General features: G+C 38.0%; 1 protein-coding gene across 3 annotated transcripts in view; it reads left to right on the top strand.

Annotated features, from left to right (window-relative positions):
- Positions 1-21,144, top strand: part of Eml4 (EMAP like 4) — a 100,668-nt gene that overhangs the window by 68,463 nt on the left and 11,061 nt on the right. For all 3 annotated transcript variants that reach the window (XM_090337062.1, XM_090337061.1, XM_090337060.1), the window contains 8 exons: positions 2,900-3,034; positions 3,332-3,467; positions 9,234-9,385; positions 11,620-11,745; positions 11,830-11,961; positions 12,614-12,681; positions 17,435-17,523; positions 20,008-20,105. In XM_090337062.1, coding sequence (XP_090193188.1) covers positions 2,900-3,034; positions 3,332-3,467; positions 9,234-9,385; positions 11,620-11,745; positions 11,830-11,961; positions 12,614-12,681; positions 17,435-17,523; positions 20,008-20,105 — 936 coding nt within the window. The remainder of the gene's footprint in view (positions 1-2,899; positions 3,035-3,331; positions 3,468-9,233; positions 9,386-11,619; positions 11,746-11,829; positions 11,962-12,613; positions 12,682-17,434; positions 17,524-20,007; positions 20,106-21,144) is intronic.

The raw sequence follows: 21,144 nt of genomic DNA, 5'->3' as shown, positions 1-21,144 counted from the left end.
ATAACCAAGGATAGAGTAAAGTATTGTAAAGATGTCAGTTCTCTGAGTATTGTTCTTGCATGTTTTTTTTTTAATAAGTTGATGAACTTAAAAGTTGTGGAAACATACACAAGAAAATTAAAGGGAGAAACGATTGTGAGGCAAAGGCAGGAGGATCACACTTTCCAGGCCAGCCTAGGGTATCTAGTGAGACCTTTTTTAAAAAAAAATGGGTGAGGAGTGCCAGTGGCTCATACATATAATCCTAGCTACTCAGGAGCCTGAGATCTGAGGATCACAATTCAAAGCCAGACTGGGCATGAAAGTTCATGAGACTCTTATCTCCAGTTAACCAGCAGAAAACTGGAAGTGGTGCTGTGGCTCAAAGTAGTAGAGTGCTAGCTTTGGACTAAAGATATCAGGGAAAGTGCCCAGGCCCAGAGTTCAAGCCCCATGACTGACAAAAAAAAAAAAAAGAAAAAAAAGAAAGAAAGAAAAGAATTTCTTTTCATCAAAAGTCATTAAGAATGTGGGAAAAGAAGAGGCATTTCCAATAAAGTTCTACTTCTGTACTTCAGTAAGAAAAACTTTAGGCCTTTTACAAAACATGATATCCAGGTAATGAGCATATGCAAAATGCTCGGCCTTAGTAACTACTAAAAAAGTTAAAATTAAAACCACAATGAAAAACCACTTAAAAAGTAGCTGATGGGGAGGCCGAGAGTTTGGCCTAATGGTAGCGTGCTTGCCTAGCATGCACAAAGTCCCGGGTTCGATTCCTCGGTACCACATTCATAGAAAAAAGCCAGAAATAGTGCTGAGGCTCAAGTGGTAGAGCTCTAGCCTTGAGAAAATCCAAGGACAGTGCTCAGGCTCTGAGCTTAAGCCTAGGACTGGCAAAAAAACAAACAAACAAAAAAAACAAAAGTAGCTGATGGGATAAAGACAAATAAGCACTCAGTGGCTGTGCCTGCAATTCTAGTTTATAAGGAGGCTGAGATTTGAGGATTATGGTTCAAAGCCAGTCTGGGTAGGAAAATCTGTGAGACTCTTTATCACCAACCAGCAGAAAACCAAAAGTAGTTCTGTGGCTTTAAGTGGTAGAACATAACCCTTGAGCAAAAAAGAACTCTTGAGACAGCGATCAGGCCCTAGTTTCAAGCCTCACAACTGACGACCCCTTCCAGCCCCTCCCCCAAAAGACTAAGATATGAAGGTTGGTAAGGACGCAGAATTCTTATGCACTATTAGGAACTACCTACTCACTTGACATTTTTATCTTATGGATATGAGCCCAGTAGAAGCATACTTAGAAGTCTGCAGTGCTATTTTAATCTAGTCAGCATAATGATAAACAGTATTTTTATGCAAAAGAGTAGTATACATCAGTTAAGCAAATTACAACTACACGTACTTACATGAGTGGATCTTGGTAATGAAATAGTGTTGAGAAAACAAGCTAAAATTAACGAACATTGTTTATAATTCTATTTAAACAGACAAAAACATACTGTTACGTTAAAGAAAGGACAGAGATGTTTCTAATCCTAGTATTTCTGGTTTTGATTTTTTTTTTTTTGTTTCAGATTAAATTTAAGTACTTGCAAAAGAGTTTCAAGTACAGAGCCAGGAGTTTGGCCTAGTGGTAGAGTGCTTGCCTAGCATGCACGAAGACCCAGATTCAATTTCTCAGTACCACATACAAAGAAAAAAGCTGGGAGTAGTGCTGTGGCTCAAATGGTAGAGCTCTAGCCTTGAGAAAGCCCAAGGACAGTGCTCAGGCCCTGAGTTCAAGGCCCAGGACTGGCAAAAGTAAATTAAATCTTAAAAAAAGTTTCAAGTACACAAGTCAGATTATGAGTATGATACTTCTTGGTCTTGGTCATTGTTACCCATTCCATCTATCCTCCATCTTTCATAGTTTTGGTTTCTAGTATTCTGTTTCTGGTTGTATTGTTTCTAGCTTTATGAAAATGTACATTGCTCTTATATTTAATAATCCTTGTGTTCCTGAATATATAAGAAATTAAAATAATGTAGAGCTGGGAATGTGGCTTAGTGGTAGAGTGCTTACTTAGCATACATTAAGCCTTGGGTTTGATTCTTCTGTACTACATAAACAAAAAGCCAGAAGAGGTATTGTGGTTCAAGTGGTAGAATGCTACCCTTGAGCAAAAGAAGGGACAGTGCCCAGGCCCTGAGTTCATGCCCAATAAATAAATAAATGAATAAATAAATAAACTAGAAAGCATATACATGTCTTCCAAATTCAAAGCTTTTGTAAATAAATAGTATTAAAGGTGATATTGAACAAGAACACCGCATTTTAATCTTTATTCTAAAAATCTAAACAATTTTCAGAAAAATTCTGGAAAAAAGTTATTCCCTAAAAATTCTTCCATTTATTTATCAGGAGTATAATTGGTATTTGGTGGTTTGATTTGGTTTGGGTTTTGTTGTTGTTGTTTTTTTTCCAGTCCTGAGTTTGAGCTCAGGGCCTAAGCACTGTCCTTGACTTTCTCAAGGCTAGAGCTCTACCACTTCAACCTCAGCACCACTTCTGGTTTTTTCCTATGTATGTGGTACCGAGGAATCAATCCCGGGTGTTTGTGCATGCTAAGCAAGCACTGCCGTAGGCCATACTCCCAGCCCTATAATTAGTATTTGATATCAAGAATAATATACTCTCTAGGCAGGGAGTGTGGCCTAGTGGTAAAGCTTGCCTGGCATGCACTACCCTGAGTTCAGTTACTTTGTACCACCTACACAGAAAAAGCCAAAAGTGGGGTAGTAGCTCAAGTGGCCAAACAGTTGCCTTGAGAAAGCTCAAGAATAGTGCCCACTCTCTTGAGTTCAAGCCCTAGGACTGGAACAAAAAAGGAGTATGCTATCATCTAAAGTTTACTTTCTATTTTTGCAGACAACAAATGAAGTTGTTTTGACTGTGGAGTTCCACCCAACTGATGCAAATACCATAATAACATGTGGCAAATCTCATATTTTTTTCTGGACCTGGAGTGGCAATTCATTAACAAGAAAACAGGGAATTTTTGGGGTAAGGATCAGAAAGTTGTGACTTCCTTAGGTATATAAAACTCTAATCTTTTTAATTTCTTTTTTTTCTAAATATTTTTATTTTATTGTCAGATAATGTATAGAGGGGTTACAATTATATTCATCAGGTAGTAGGTGCATTACTTCTCACATATTGATCTCCCTCTCATGTTTTTGTCCCCATTTCTCTCCCCTCACCCTCTCCCAATCATCTTGTTTTCCCCCCTAATCTTTTTAATTTCTGTGAGCATCACATCATCATGCAGTAGGGGAAACTAAAAATTTTCATTCGTCATAGAAATATGAAAAACCAAAATTCGTGCAGTGCTTAGCATTCTTGGGGAATGGAGATGTTCTTACTGGAGACTCTGGTGGAGTCATGCTCATATGGAGCAAAACTGCTGTTGAGCCCACACCTGGGAAGGGACCCAAAGGTAAGGTATTCTCCTTTAAATTCATTCTGTAATAATGTACAGATAATTCTCGGGACTGGGAGAGCAGCACTTTGGGTTATCTCCTGTTTACCTACATCCTATGCACACTCGGCTCCAAACCCCTTTTTCTTTGGACTTTCTGCATCAAAACTTGATAATCAACCTGAGTTATGAGTAAAGGAATCCTTGTTCTCCTCACACAGTCTCTTCTGACCCAGTGAACTGCCCCCAGAATAGAAAAATGTGACATTTGTATTAGCAGTTTGAAAACTTTGTCAATCTTTGGGGGTAGGGGGAGAACCTATTTGAGTTTGGTCTCAGAGCCCAGTACTTACTACCCAAGTGCTCTGCACTTGAACAAGGTCTCCAGGCCTTTTTACTGTGGCTACTTTTGTGTCTCACTTTGTTTTAGTAAGTCCAGCCTCTACTGTGATCCCCCTAATTTTTTTTTTTCCAATTGTGGGGTTTGAACTCAGGGCCTGGGTTCTGTCCCTAAACTTTCTTGCTCAACACTAGTGCTCTACCCCTTGAGCCACAGCACCACTTCTGGTTTTTGAATGGTTAATTGGAGATAAGAGTCTCACAGGGTCAAAGCTGCCTGGGCTAACTTTGAACCATGATTCTCATATCTCAGCTTTATTTAATTTATTTATTAATTTTTGTGGGTCAAAGGGCTTGAACTATGGGCCTGGGCTTTGTTCCTGAACTCTTCAATTCAAGGCTACCACCCTGCCCCTTGAGCTACAGCTACAGCCCCACTTCCTGGAGATAAGAGTTTCATGGTCTTTAGTGCCTGGGCTGGCTCTGATCCTCAGATCTCAGCTCTTGAGTAGAATTACAGGGGTGAGCTACCATGCCCAGCTATAGCTCAGCTTTATGAGTAGCTAGGATTACAGGTACAAGCCACCTGCACCTGCCTCCCCCTAAGTTTTTAAATTCCTGTCTCAGCTTTGATGACAGACAACCAACCACTCTCTTGACTTGGATGAAATGGGGGTCTCTCAGACCTTTGCCTAAGCTGGCCATGAACCATGTTCTTCCTATTCTCAACCTCTTGAGTAGCTAGGAGTATAATCATGAGCTACCACCCCAGACTTGTCAAGAAAATACATCAGTCTTTGGGTGTCAATGTAAGAGTAAAACTTGATTCACTTTCCACTTGCGGCCTTTTCCGTGTAGCTAGTACCAAGTAACTGAACTCAGGGCTTCATGCATGCTAGTTAAGCACTCTACCTCTAGGCCAAACTTCCGGCCTAGACAGTATAATATTATTCTTTTTTTTTTTTTTTTTTTTTTTTTTGCCAGTCCTGGGCTTGAACTCAGGGCCTGAGCACTGTCCTTGGACTTTCTCAAGGCTGGAGCTCTACCATTTGAGCCTCAGCACCACTTCCAGCGTTTTTGTATGTATGTGGTACCAAGGAATCGACCTTTGCGCATGCTAGGCAAGCACTTTAACCATTAGGCCAAACTCCCGGCCCTATAATGTTATTCTTGATATCAAATACCATCTATATTCCTGATAATTAAAGTATAATATTAAAATAGTATTTTCAGCCAGCCAGTGTGGAAGTGTTGCTGTGGCTCAACATGGTAGGGTGATAGCCTTGAGCTGAAGAACTCAGGGACAGTGCCCAGGCCCGGAGTTCAAGCCCCACATCTGACCAAAATACACACACACACACACACACACACACACACACACACACACACACACACACACACTATTTTTGACTGCAATGTGGCACTTAAATTTAGCATCCTAACTCTGCTATTCTATGGGGTTTTAACTGGTATTTCTGTATTGTATACTAAATGGTTTTAATATTTTCCATATCCATTCACCTGTACTTCACCATTCACTTCATGGTTGAGTTGATTAGAGATAAATAAGAGTTTAAAAGTAATCTTAACCAGATGCATGATGTAGACCTATAATCCTAGCACTTGGAAGCTACATACTTACGTACGTCTTGCTTCCAAAAAATAAAAAAAGAATCCTTAAATTGTATTGATGATTATCAACTTCATATTTTTAGTCTGTTTGTTTCAAAATTCATATAAACCAGAAGGATGGCGAAGGAAGCGGAGCTTTAGAAAGTTAGAGCAATATTATCAACTGCCTGTCTCACTTAAAATTACTCTTTTCTCTTTCTATGAACATTTATTTGTTCAGTATCCAAAATGCCAGTAACTTCATATATTGACGTAATCTCCAACACTGAGCAGAATTTGTAACATACCCTTGATTACTGTGTAAGATACAACAATCAGAGAGAGGTTCTGAGGTTTTTAAGTTTTTGTCTGAAAAACTTGTAGCTTACCCTGTATGCAGAAAAAAATTCTGCATATTTACTAAAAGGAAGTTCAGCCTCATACATTTCAGGGCTCCTTGAAATAAATGCCTGTGCTGTAGCTTGCTACATAGTCCACCCTATTATGTGCATTGTTATTAGGAAGTTGTGTCTTTTTTTTTTTTTTTTTTTTTTTTGCCGTCAGTCCTGGGCTTGAGCTCAGGGCCTGAGCACTGTCCTTGGACTTTCTCAAGGCTAGAGCTCTACCACTTGAGCCTCAGCACCACTTCCGGCTTTTTTCTATGTATGTGGTACCGAGGAATCGAACCTGGGTCTTCATGCATGCTAGGCAAGCACTTTAACCACTAGGCCAAACTCCCAGCCGGAACTTGTGTCTTTTAGCTTAGGGGTTTCATTTCTCTAGAGCTGAGAATTTGATGCACACAGTGAGAAAAAAATGCAAGTGCTTTTCTAGTGGTGCTGGGGTTTGAACTCAGGTTCATAGGTAAATGTGTCATGAGTTACTTAAACCATTTTTGAGTAGTTGTTTTTTAGGATAGTCTCACTTTATTCCTGGGCTCAGTGTAAGCTAATAATCCTCCTGTTTATGTGTAGCTGAGATGAGAGGATCACAGCTTAAGAGCAGCCTGATTATGTAGTAAAACTGCCTCAAAGAAAAATAAAATTGGGGGGAAAAGTTTCATAAAGCTATGGGTTGTTTACATAAAGTATCTTTTATGGCTCATCTTCCTTCAACTATTCAGCCTGAAATCTGGAAAAGAGCAGTTCAAGATAACCAGCCTATACAGGTATACAGGTGTGACTCAAGTAGATAAGTACGAGCTTAGCAAGTACAAGACACTAAGTTCAACCCTTGCCCTCCCAGTACTATGGAGCAAAGGGGAAGGAAGAGAGAAAGAGGACATGCTTTTGTATGTATGTATGTATACAAATTTATACCCACTTCTCCCTCTATAGGTGCTTAGTAAAGTGCTATAGGTAAGCAAAAAAGCAGGCCTTTTGTTCTAATTTGTATTGTTACTATAAAGGTGATATACAGAGGGTTTACAGTTATATAAATCAAATAACAAGTATATTTTTATTACTAGATTTTCTTTTTTAAAAATTATTTTTAGGGCTGGGAGTTTGGCCTAGTGGTAGAGTGCTTGCCTAGCATGCACGAAGACCCAGGTTTGATTCCTTGGTACCACATACTTAGAAAAGGCCAGAAGTAGTGCTGAGGCTCAAGTGGTAGAGTTCTAGCCTTGAGAAAAATCCAAGGACAGTGTTCAGGCCCTGAGCTTAAGCCCAGGATTGGCAAAAAATAAATAAAATACAATAAAAATTATTTTTAAAAAATTGTTATTATATAAGCTTCCAGTTCCAGGCCTGGCAGAAGCCACAGAGAAAGTGGGGTCTTTTGCTTCCCACCACAAGCACATGATGCTGCAGCTACAGCAACATCATGGCGGGATGGGGGGCGGGGGGCTGGGAGAAAAACCAGTTTAACTTTTGTGTACTTTTCTATGTGCATTATTGTTCAATAAAATGTTTGGTAAGGAAAAAAATTGTTGTTATAGAGGTGATAATACAGAGTGATTACAGTTACATAAATCAGGTAAAGAACTGTCTTTCTGGAAGTTGTATATAGTTCATTTGTATAGTGAGTATCACTGTTGTATTTGTTCACACTTTGTCCCTCCATTTCTATGTTCCTTCCTTTCCCCTCCCAAAGAAAGATACATAAACAAACAAGACAAAAAGAAACAGAAAGACAATGAAGGAAAAAACTTCTTGTTTACATTTCTCAGTTTTTTATATATACACATATATATATATATATACACACACACATATACACACACACACACACACACACACACTTTTTTTTTTCTTTTGCCAGTTCTGTGGATTGAACTCAGGGCCTGAGCACTGTCCTTAGGTTTTCTCATGGCTAGAGCTCTATCACTTAAACCACAGCACCACTTCCAGCGCTTTCAAACCTAGGTCTTCTTATATGTTAGGCAAGCATTCTACCACTAGGCCGAACTCCTGTCCCTCTTTTTTCTTTTTTTTGGGGGGTCATGGGGCTTGAACTCTTGGTCTGGGAGCTGTCTCTGAGCTCTTCAGCTCAAGGGTACCACTCTATCACTTGAGCCACAGTGCCACTTCCGGTTTTCTGCTGTTTAATTGGAGATAAGAGTCTCACTAACTTCCATGCCTGGGCTGGCTTTGAATCACAATACTCAGATTTCAGCCTTCTGAGTGGCTAGGATGATAGGCATGAGCCACCAGTGCTGGGTTCAGTATTATTTTATATCATCAGATGCACATAGGTATTGTGCCTCTGTGTGCCTCTCCTCAGAATATACTCCTTTAGTCTCACTGTGTGTGAATACATAGATTCCATATAATTTATCATGTCCCAGTGTATTTTACATCTAGCTTCCATATATGAGAGAAAACGTGCCATTTGTGTCTCTGAGCTTGGCTTACCTTACCTTGCTGTTCTGTTTTTGTGTAAGCCCTGGGCTTTGAGCTCCCCGGGGGCTGTCCCTGAGCTTTTTTGCTCAAGACTATTAGCCACATTTAGCCAAAGCTCTACTTCTAGGTTTTTGGTGGTTAATTGGAGATGAGAGTTTATAGACTTTCCTTCCTGGGTTGACTTCAAACTATTATCCTCAGATCTCAGACTCCTGAGTAGCTATGATTACAGACATGAGCTACCTGCACCTAACCAGGTTGTGTTTAAAATATGGAACTTCTTAGCATTATCAACCACTACTCTTCAGTGTCCACTTTTGTTCCAGTATTTTTTCCAGTTCTTTATGCCTTAACAGACACAAAAGGTAACCCTTCATGTCAGCAATGAGTATTAAATGTTATGACTGTTTCCTCAATGGGAAGCCAGAAGTTTCATGAACACTGAGTTTGGGTCATAGCACTGTCACTAGCTAGCTATGGTGTGCCATTGATGTACCTCTGTTGCTGTACCTGTAGCCTCAGCTCTATAACAAGAAGAGTAATCAAACAGCTATAAAGATGGCAGTGAATGAAGCTCTTGGGTGAAGGTATATTTTTTACCCTGTTGTTTATGCAGTTATCACTGCTTTAGCTTATTTGTAAGATTTTTAGAAAATATTTACAGAATAAATAAAATCAAGGAATTGACGCTGTGTTTCAACGTAATAGAGCGGTAGCCTTGAGTTTAAGAGCTCAGGGACAGTGCCCAGGCTCAGAGTTCAAGCTCCATAACCCACAAAACAAACAAAGAAACAATAAAATTAGCATAAATGCAAAATATTTATATTTTTTATTACCTAAAGCTTGCCAAGAGTAGGTTTTTGAATATTGAATCATTAACTTTTTAAGTATTCACTTTGAAGTTCTGCCACAACTTTCTTACACAAGGACAATAAAATCTGATAAAAAAGTATTACATTAGTATTTTTGTTTTACTTTCTCATCATTTTAGGTGTCTACCAAATCAGCAAACAAATCAAAGCTCATGATGGCAGTGTGTTCACACTTTGTCAGATGAGAAATGGAATGTTATTAACTGGAGGTGGAAAAGACAGAAAAATAATTTTATGGGATCATGATCTGAGTCCTGAAAGAGAAATAGAGGTAAGTCTTAAATAGTAGGTTTAATGAGAACTAATTATTTGCAATTCATGGACTTTATGATCTGAACAGGTATAAGCACAGGTATTACATGCTCAGTGAAAATTTGCTAAGTAATGCAAAGTGTCAGAAAATGTAATTAATAAGAGTTAGCTGAACTCTGGTAGTACACCTGTAATCCTAGCTACTCAGGCTATCTGAGGATCATGGTTCAAAGGCAGCCTGGGCAAGAAAAATTAATGAAACTTTAATCTCCAGTTAACCACCAGATAGCCAGAAATGAAAGTAACCTTGAGCAGAAACAAGGGTACCTAGGCCCAATATTCAAGCCCCATGACCAACCAAAAAATTGTTTAAAAATATTTTTTCAGCAATTCTTGAAGAGCAGATTGCACAGTTTACTCTTAAATTTTGTATGTTTAAAATTTTAATTTATGATCAGTGTTAGAATATAGTATCTGTAGGGAGTTAGCTCCATAGTAAGTTTCTCCCTCACAGTAGATATAAAATCTCTGTGCTCAGATTTCTTACATAAAGTGGTCTGCTACTTGTATATAAACTGTACATCTTCATATACTTAAATCATCTGTGCATTATATACAGCATCCAATAGAAATGTAAATGCTTGATAAATAATTTTTATACTTCTTTGTTTAGGACAAGGAAACAAGTCTTCTAAGTACAATATAGACAAAGGATTTTTTCCTCTTTTTTTTTTTTTTCCAGTCCTGGGCTTGAGCTCAAGGCTAGAGCTTTACCATTTGAATCTCAGCACCACTTTCAGCTTTTTTCTATGTATTTGGTACCAAGAATCGAATGCAGGTCTTCATGCATGCTAGGCAAGCACTCTACCTCTAGGCCAAACTCTCGCGCCCCTCACCCCCCCCCCTTTTTTGGGGGGTTATGAGGCTTGAACTCGACCTGGGCACTATCCCTGAGCTCTTCAGCTCAAGGCTACCACCCTACCCTTGAACCAAGCCCCACTTCCCATTTTCTAGGGGTTAACTGGAGATGAGAGTCTCCGGTCCTTTTGTGCTTGGGCTGGCTTTGAACTTTGATCCTCACGTCTCAGCCTCCTGAGTAGCTGTACCTGAGTTTTTCCTCTATTTTCAATATATAATAGCTATAAACTTAGTTGTGTGTTTTAATAAATATGATCCTCACAAAAAAGAAGACACCTAAAATGATAAGAAAGTTTACGAAGAAATTTCACAATCATTATTTTTACATCTGGCTTTTTATGGGAATCAAGATAGGTCATACCTTATCACATACCTTATCACACTTTATACCAAGTCACAGGTAAAGAAAACTTTTCTAGCCCGGGTGACTTATCAAAAAAGAGCATAGTTATGAATTTAAATCACATTTTCGATGTGCTGTAATAGAACTTACTCCTTTTTTTGCAATTTTTTACTATAATTAATAGAAGTTACATTATATTTGCCAGATAGAAGGTGCATTACTTCACATTGATACCCCTTTTCATGTTTTTGTCCCCATTTCCCTCCCCACCCCTCCCCTCATCTTGTTTCCCCCCTTCCCTGTCCTGTTTCAAATAAATGTATACATGATATACCAGATAACAAGGTAAGATACTGTAACAATATGAGATAACCAAGGGACAACAAAAGAGATGAGAAATAACATAGTAAATTAAGAAAAACAATCACACATTATATAGATCATGCTTTTTTCCCCTACTTTTAGCTGTAGCTTGTAAAATTATCTAAAAATGAAACTTTGAAATTAACAGTGAACTAGAGGCTAGAGACTGATGGACTTAATCATTATTCAAGAAGCTAAGACCTGAACTCTCAAGGTTTGGTATTAAAAGGTTCATGATACTTCATCTCCAAAATAACCAGCAAAAACCTAGCTGTTTACATTGCTTAGAAAATAGAGCACCAGCTGAGCAAGCAAAGCAAGTGTGAGGCCCTGAGTTCAAATTCTGGCACTGACAAGGAAGAAGAAGCTAGGGATGTAGATCAGTGGCTAAATGCTTTCCTAGCATGTGGTAAACCTTAGGTTCTATTCCCAGTAATAATGATGATGCAAAGAGTGCTGGTCACAATTCATTGTAACTTATGTATAATAAAATGCAATTATAGTGCACAACTAGTATATAATCCTCAATTTTAGAATTCTGTCATTTATTATCCCATGCCTGTTGAAATGCAGCCAGTATTTAGGTAGTAACTGATATGTTAGTAACTTGACAAATTTATTTTTTCCAGGTTCCTGATCAGTATGGCACAATTCGAGCTGTTGCAGAAGGGAAGGCAGATCAATTTTTAGTAGGCACATCACGAAACTTTATTTTGCGGGCAACATTTAATGATGGTTTCCAAATAGAAGTACAGGTAAATTATCTGATGACAATGATTAACAAAATCAGTTTGATGTTATTGTTTGATTCTTACACCAATGGTGTCTTTCATTTATAGGGTCATACAGATGAACTTTGGGGTCTTGCCACACATCCCTTCAAAGATTTGCTCTTGACATGTGCTCAGGACAGGCAGGTGTGCATGTGGAACTCAACGGAACACAGGTTGGAATGGACCAGGCTTGTAGATGTAAGTGAAGCAAGATGTGTTTAGTTCCCCCATCCCCCGAAATTCTTGTTGTAGGAAAGCAGTATGAATTGTCTCAGCCTAGTTTGTTATGGTTTGGTGAAATAGCAAGGACAATTACGGAAGGGATTAGTATAAAGTGAGTTCAAACTTACTTTAAAGAAACAAATTCGCAAAATGAAAGTTGAATGCTTTCGTCAGTTTCAATCTAAAAAGCATAAAGGTTTCAAATATTTATCAAACAGTTGTTAGTTCCTCTAGTGGTTATGATTGGATTCAATGAGTGCTGCTCAGTAACAGACTCTGCTGCTTTCTTTTTGATTGGTCTCCCTGTTTTCTCTTGCCCTCCCCTACCCACATATATACTTTTCCAGCCTAAAAGGTGTATACAGGTTCTTTGCAGGTTCCAAAGGTCTTGTTGTTTTACTGCCTGACTGTAAGCTGGCTTTCCCTTCCCCTCACCATTCTGCCAGGTCCCCTTCAGGATCTCAAATATCTGTAATATCTATGTTATTTCTCTTTGACTACAGTAAATGTGATCAGAACTTCATGTTTATGTGAAACAAATTATTTTCAAAATTGTGTTTTCATTGTTTCCATAAATCTAGGGAAACCTACTCATGCACATCCTAACAGCTCTCTGTCTTTTCTCTAGGAACCAGGACACTGTGCAGATTTTCATCCAAGTGGCACAGTGGTGGCCATAGGAACGCACTCAGGCAGGTAAGATCTTTGAATGAGCTGGATAATCTGAAGAAGTGGGATATTCAAAATGTTACTCTGGAATGTTCTTTATCTAATCTAGAGAGTAAACTATTTAATAAGTTTCCTGCTTTTATCAGTTATGTACACTTAATTCATTCTTTACCAAGCACCTGTCATTTAATACATAAAATTGTTGAGTATTCATATTACATGAGAGAACAAATAAAAACATATGTCCATGTATATCCTACATTTTCATGTGTGTTGAGAGTTGAAACATAATTGTGTTACAAAATCTCAAGATCGGGGCCAGGAATTTGGCCTAGTGGGAGAGTGCTTGCCTATCATGCATGAAGACCCAGGTTTGATTCCTTGGTACCACATACATAGTAAAAGCCAGAAGTGGTACTGTGACTCAAGTGGTAAAGCTCTATCCTTGAGAAAGCCCAAAGACAGTGCTCATTCCTGAGCCCAAGCCCAGGAATGGCCCAAAAAGAGGAAAAAAAGCATAGTAGAAGAAGGAAGACAAATGGGTAAAGAGATAGAGGCATGCAGTTGCAAAATGAAAAACAGAATAGGCAGACCTCATTCTACCTTGTAATCCTCCTTGGAAATATCAGAAAATTTCTCTTTATTATCTTTGGTGCAGGAAAAGAGTTGAAGTGATAGAGCCCAGATGAACTTTTATAAATTGTATTGTAGCTTTTTCCAGCCCATTCTCTTTGAATGCTGTACAGATTCATAATAAAGGCATATTTCCTAAAATCATTTATAACCTGTCTTATAGACTTATTTGGTCCCTTTCCAGGGTCATTAAGTAGCATACATTTATTATCAAATCAAATTTGGTTGCCTAGAGTCCTTTTTTAAGCAAGCTGAGGATGTAGCCCTGTGACACAGTGCTTGCCTAGCTACTGAAGCCTTATATTTGATCCTCAGCACTGCAGAATTAAGTCAAAAATTTTAAAAAGTCTTACTAATTCAAAATAACAACTTTTCTCATTGGCTTTTTGGATACTATTTTACATATCTGGATAGTGAAAACGTTCAAATTTATTTTCAGATATCTCCAAAATTCAGAATTAATAGGAAAACAAGTCTTTAATGATCAGTTAGTTGTAGCAATATAATTAGTGAATGATGAAATTTTCAGAGTTTTGAATTATGCTGATTGGGAGATCAGTTGGTAATTAAAGAGACCCTTAGTATCCATGGTTATGTAGTTCTAGGACCATAGTTTAGAAAAAAACAAAGCTTAAGGATGTATAGAGTTCCATATTCTAAAGTTACTTAAATTCATCTATTCCATATCTATAGTAAATCTGAGCATCAATAACTTAAAACTACATACAGTACCTTACGGTTACAAAAATAATTGTACAGTTTAATACTACTCACCAAAAACTTGATCTTTTTTCATGCTCTTTATCCTGAATATTGTGCATGCTTGATTCATTTTTCCTATAATGCCACCCAGCTTGTGCTAAAGGCATCCCACCTTTGGTCAATTCTAAAATGTCTATTTTAGCACTTGTATTAAGCATATTAACTTTTACTTTGGTTCTTTGAACACTAGTTTGCTTTTTGGGAGGCAGATTTTAACAAAACTGAGGACAGTCAAACAGTACATCACACAAAGACTTAAATATAACACAGTACTCCCTGGGAGTTTGTGCACATAAACTGAGCTGAGTAATGAGTAAATGGAATAATTTTTTATTTTTAAATTGCCTTTATTTTAAATATATATACATATATATTTTTATATATATGTACACATATGTATACATATACATATATATATATATACACACACACACACACACACCACATTTGGTCAAAAATCACATGCAGTAAATCTGAAAATAAGGGGAAAATCATCTTTTACCATGAAGTATTATCATGGTTCATAGTCTTTCATAAATTCCCTTTGTTGGTTGAAAAAAAGTTCTCTTTTTTTTGAAAACATGAAAAGGTGTTGGATTCTATCAAATGCCTTGTCTGGTTTATTGAGATGATTTATTGGTCTTGACTCATATTAACATGGTATATTGCAAAGACATTTGATCAATCTTAAAATCCTAAGATCAATCTCACATTGTCATAGTATATAATCTCTTTTATTTGTAGTAGGACTCAGCTTTGTTTCTATTTTTTTGTACCTATTCATGAAGAATATTGGTCTTTAGTATTTTTATGATTGCTTTGTATGGTTTTGATATCAGAATGATATTGGCCCTGTGGTCTTTAGTAAGGCTATAATACTGTTATCTCTGAAATTAAAATGATTTAAAACTATGCAAATTGATAAATGTTAAAATATATTAGGAAATATTAATCATTAGTTATCAAAATCTCAGATATACTTGAACCAGTTATTATAATCCTTTTAATTTATTTCATTTCTGTGTATCACTCTAGATTTTATGTGTAACATTTTTCATTTCTTGCAAAACTTCACTTGGTGGAACTTAAAGTTCTTCATAAAGCTGACAATACAAGCTGGGCACCATTGGCTCATGCCTGTAATCCTAGCTACTCAGGAGGCTGAGATCTGAGGATCAAGGTTCAAAGTCAGCTCTGACACAGAGTTAACCTCCAGAAAACGGGAAGTGGCACTGTGGCTCAAGTGGTAGAGCACTAGCTAGCCTTGAGCTGAAGAGCTCAGGGACAGCACCCAGGCCCAGAGTTCAAGCCCCACAACCAGCCCCACCACTCTCCCCCCAAAAAAGCTTACAATACATTTGAGCCTATATCATTTTATATATTGATTGAAAATATATTCTGTTTGATCTTTCCAAGGTCTCAGTTATCCTTCCTGTTTTTACCTTTTGTTTTGTTTTATTTGTACTGGTCCTAGGGCTTGAACTTAAGGTGTGGTTACTGTCCCTGAACTTTTTGTGCTCAAGACTAGCACTCTCCCATTTGAGCCAGAGCTCCACTTCTGGCTTTTTGGTAGTTTAGTAATGATAAGAGTCTCGCAGATTTTTTTTTTTGGCTCATTTAACTATAATCCTCAGATCTCAGCATCTAGAGTGGCTAGATTATAGATGTGAACCACTGGCACCTGGCTTCTTTCTGCTTTTTGAGTCTAGTTTCTCAAAATTCCACTTTTTATGCACAGGTGGTTCACATCTATAATCCTAGTTACTTTGGAAACTGAAATTGGGAGTATCATGGTTTAAGGCCAGCCTGGCAAAAAGAACACAAGAGCCCATCTTAGCCAATAAAAACATCTGTGTCCAGTGGTAAACACCTATTGTAGGAAGCATAAACAAGAGGATCATGTTTGAGCATACCCTATTCAAAAAAACAAGTAAAAAATATGGGGCTAAGTACATTGCTGAACTAGCCTGACTAACAAGTGAAAAGTCTTGAGTTTAGTAGAGGTATACATTACCATTTTATCCAAATGTCAGATCTGTCTCTGCTCAGACAAAATTCTCCAAATAGTTCACATAGCACTTCACTTGTATCTTGACTATACCAGTCCTATTGTATAAGAATTGTTGCCACAGACTGTTAAGTGGAGGTGAGATAGATACTTGGGTGGAGTTAAATATGAAGGGATGAGGGAAAACAAAAGTTTCAAAGAATCGAGTGAGGATATAGAACATACTCCATATAATGTGTAGGAATGTGAACATAAAAGTCTAGAAAGATAATCTTTTTTTTTTTTTTTTTTGCCAGTCCTGGGCTTGGGCTCAGGGCCTGAGCACGCACTGTCCTTGGACTTTCTCAAGGCTAGAGCTCTACCACTTGAGCCTCAGCACCACTTCCGACTTTTTGCTATGTATGTGGGGTATCGAGGAATCAAACCTGGGTCTTCGTGCATGCTAGGCAAGCACTCTACCACTAGGCCAGACTCCCGGCCCCTAGAAAGATAATCTTAAAGAGGATCCCAAAGTTTCTTGTCTGCCGTGATAACAATAGCTTCGACAAGAAAAAACTGGGCTAAAATGAGCCTACTGACAAGTAAAGAGCTTAACTTAAATTTTGGCTTGGAATCACAGAATCTTAGACCTGGAGAGTTTTTACTAATTCCCCTGAACTCATCAGTTTTGGCATCTGCAACTACCAGCAAGTTTAGTGATGACATACTATGTACTAAGTTTCACCCACATTTCTATTTCTGACTTTTTGCTGGAGAGTCTCTTAAAATTTGTTCGGGTTAGCTTTGAGCCATAATTCTCGAATCTCACCTTCCTGAGTAGGATTACAGGTGTGTGCCACTGACAACCTGCTTTACTTATTATTGTTGTTATTATTATTATTATTATTGTACATTATACAGGTGGGACTTTCATTGTTACATTTCCACACATGTTTACTGTACATTCCAGTCATTCTCACTCCTCTATCACTCTTGGTCTTATTTTTCTATTTAAACAATGCCTAACTGAAAGACAGTTGGCACTTAGTGAATACCAAGTTGAAGTGAGAACAGAAAGAATCATCCACTATTTTGTTTATACCACACAACTAGTGGCATTTTACAAAATGAATTGACCCTTTTACTGGCAGAAATACATCACACTTAAAATATTACTGTTAGCTAATTTATTACTGTAAAGGTGATGTGTGAAGGGGTAATAGTTACGCTGTCATGTAAAGAGTATATTTCTTTTTGGACAGTGTTCCCCCTTCCCTTGCTCTCCCAGTGAAATTTTTGTAAAAATGGAGAAAAAGTCAGCAGACTTGTTTTTTCTATAAATGTTGGAATCTGAAGTTTTTTGGTTTTTGGTTTTGTTTTGTTTTTGCTTCTTAACAGGTGGTTTGTTCTGGATGCAGAAACCAGAGATCTAGTTTCTATCCACACAGATGGAAATGAGCAGCTCTCCGTGATGCGATACTCAGTAGGTAGGCCGATCACCCACCCACCCCCAGCCTGTTACTCACAGCACTTGACTGTAATTGGGTATCTTCACTTCTAATTAAACCAATTCCTTTTTTCTTTGCTCTCTAGAGTTGTACAGTATTGAAAATAAATTTCTCTGAACATAGATTAATTGCCTGAAATTGTAAAAGATATGCTAAAATTAAATATTATTTTATAATGAATTATTGCAACAGCATTTGCCAGTTGAAAACAAAATTTCAGTGTCCTGCCCCTCCCCCATGGGACTATACATATTTAGGATTTTAAATGTACAACAGGCTGAATTAAGATGCTTAGTATATAAGGGAGTACAAGGAGCTCTGTTGGCTCATGCCTATAAACAGTAATCATAGGTACTTGGAAAGATGGTAGTTCTAGACCAACTGGGACAGTAAAGTTCTTAAGACCTTTCTTAATAGCTGATTATGCTGCTTTTCACCTGTCATCCCAACTATATAAAAGGGTTATAGTCCAAGCATAAGAAATGAGACTGTTTCTCAAAATTAACCAGCACCAAAAAGGGCTAGATCATGGTAGAATGCCTGCTTAGCAAGCATGAGGTCTCAAGTTCAGATCAAGAAGAGAGAATATGTATGGAGTGGGATGTATGTAGCTCAGTGGTAGAATGCTTACCTACTATACCCAAGGCACTGGATCCAACCTCCACCCCACCCCACCCCCACCAGTCTGGGGATTTGAATTTAAGACCTGAGCACTGTCCCTGAGCTTCTTTTTGTACTCAAGGCTAGCACTCTACCTCTTGAGCCACAGCACCACTTCCAACTTTTTCTCTTTATGTGGTACTGAGGAATTGAACTGGGGATTTCATGCATGCTAGGCAAGTACTCTACCACTAAGCCACATTCCTAGCCCCTAGGTCTAAGCTGTTGCACCATAAAAAGAAAGAGCCAGGTACAATGGCTTAAACCTGTAATCCCAGCTAGTTAGGAGGCAGAAATTGGGAAGATCATGGTTTGAAGCCATCTTGGGCAAGTTAGTGAGACTTCCGTATAAACAGACAAGCCAGCTGGGATGATACAAGTGTATCATTGCAGTTGAGCTGGAAGCATAGATAGTAGGATTGCAAGACCAGTCCAAGCAAAAAGCACAAGACCTATCTGAAAAATAACTAAAGCAAAAAAGGGGCTAGGGACCTGTTTCAAGTGGTAGAATGCTTGCCTAGCAATTACACAGCCTTCCCAGAATGTAAGCCTTAGTGTAGCCAAGGTGGGTAGAGAGGGAGGAGAAAAATAAGCATATTAAAAATATACACATATTTTAGGCCCTTTCAGCCCCTTAACTCCTGTTATATTTGTTTTGGGTCACATTGATTTGTTAAAGTGCATTTATAATAATTATATTTTTTCACTAAAATAGCTTAATTTACCTTTGACCTTATCCTTGGTTCAAGTGTTGTGTCCATAATATCCCAAATACTTGTCCCTGTTACTGGTGTGGTTTTTGTTTATACCATTCTTGCTTAGAGTTAGTCTGATGCTTTCTTACATTTAAGAAGTTTTGTCTTGTTTTTACTTATATTGGGGCTTTGCTTATTACTCAGCTTGCTCACTAACAACTAGTGCTCTGCCACTTGAGCCATACCTCCAGCCCAACTAACTATTCTGCCCACACTGGCTTCAAACATCAATTTTCCGTGTCTCAGTCTCCTAAATAGTTAGGACTTTCAGGTATGAGCCACTGGTGCCAAGCATTGTCTTGTTTTTATGGTACTGGGGATTGAATCCAGGGCCTTGCATATGCTGGGCAAGTGCTGTACAATTGAGCCTCATCCCTAGCCTTGAAAATACGTTTTTATGGTTGTTGGCTTAAGACCAAAAGATCTTTTTTTATTGCTTCTTGGTTGCTTCATAGGAAGTACAAAATACTGTTCCTGAATTGAAGAAAGTGCTCCATGCTGTAAACCTAGTCATCCTGAAGCAACAATGTTATTATTTTTCTTAATCTGTTTTATAATTTAAAAAAAAGTAACAACCACTGTGATGTAGCAAGTAAAATCTGAAGATCAGTGGATTTTCCTGGCCATTTTTGTACATGCAAATTAACACTGTGGTAGGTTCAGTGAAGGAAACTGCACAAGATAACCTAGTCCTTTTCCAAAAGAGCCTATACACTACACTGGGATCATGTGTGCTCAATGAACTAAGCAGCTATACAACAAGCTTGGTGAGAGGAGCAACTTTCTAAGACTAGTTTTTTGCTGACTAGTGATGAAATTAGAATCAGTGGCCAGAGAGCGTCTCCAAGGAAGGCTTCTCGTTGGGCTACATTACTGTTTGGTTTTCAGGTATCCTGAGTGATTTTATATTCACTTGTAAAATGCCAAATAACAGTAAAATTGCCAACAGTTAAATTTACAAAATACCACCTAATATAGGTCTTCTAAAGTAACAATAAGTCTCAAGAATTCTTCCTCTAGTGAATACTTTTCTCCTGTTTCATTCTAGATGGTACCTTCCTGGCTGTAGGATCTCATGACAACTTTATTTACCTCTATGTGGTTTCAGAAAATGGAAGAAAATATAGCAGATATGGAAAGTGCACTGTAAGTAGTAAAACAAAATAAGTTTTTGTTGGTTTGTTTTGCCAGTCCTGGGGCTTGATCTTGGGACCAGGGCACTTTCCTTGAGCTTTTTCAAGACTAGTGTTCTACCACTTGAGTAACAGCATCACTACCAGCCTTTTCTATGTATGTGGTACAGAGGAATCAAACCCAGGGCTTTGTGCATGCTAGGCAGGCAGTCTACCACCAGGCCACACTTCCAGCTTGCAAAATAAGTTTTAATGTAGAAGCTTTTACTTCTGCTAAAGAGAGAATTGTGTTTACAGTGATGTAACTATTGAAGTGTGCATTCTAGGCGAGCACACTACCCCAGGGCCAAGCGCCTGGCCCTTGACCTGTTTTATAATGATTTCTTAAAGTGGTTTTGTACTTTACAAACTATATTTTTATTATTTCTTGAAGGAGTTACAATGCAGCATGTCCATTTGTGAATATAGTGCATCTCGATCACTATACTTAAAAAAAAAAGAGTGAGAAATAAAGGGCCTCTGATTTATAATCTCACTGTTGTATATCTCTGCCCATGTTTGATACCCTACAATATCCTTTATCACTTCTCTGCCTCTAAAAATATTATCTTAGCTGGGTATGGTAGTATAATCCAGCACTGAGAATTCATGAAGCAGATCATGTGTTTGAGGCCTTGAGTTCAAGTCCAAGTGCTGGTGCACACACCCACACAAATTAGTTCTCAGAAACATATACATCTTATAATAAGCAAAATTTCAGTGTGAGTCTGAATAAGTATCCATTATCCACAGTGGTTAAGTCTAGACATGTTTCAGATTTCAGTCTTTTGGATTTGTGAGTATTTGCATATTCATGACATGTATTAAGGTATTTGAGTCCAAACATGAAATTAATGTGTTTCCTATATACCTTATATGTATCCTGAAGGTAATTTCATGTCATATTTTTATGCACCTGCATTTTGACCTTGTGGCATCTTGTGGCTACTCATGGTTTTAGATTTTGGGATCTTTCACATTTGGATTTTTAATTTTATATCAGGAATGTTCCA

Source organism: Megascapheus bottae, chromosome 7 (genome assembly GCF_031878675.1).
Source record: "Megascapheus bottae isolate mThoBot1 chromosome 7, mThoBot2.hap1, whole genome shotgun sequence".
NCBI lineage: Eukaryota > Metazoa > Chordata > Mammalia > Rodentia > Geomyidae > Megascapheus > Megascapheus bottae.
The sequence above is the reverse complement of the archived record's forward strand: the minus strand, read 5'-3'. Positions and strand labels throughout refer to the sequence as shown.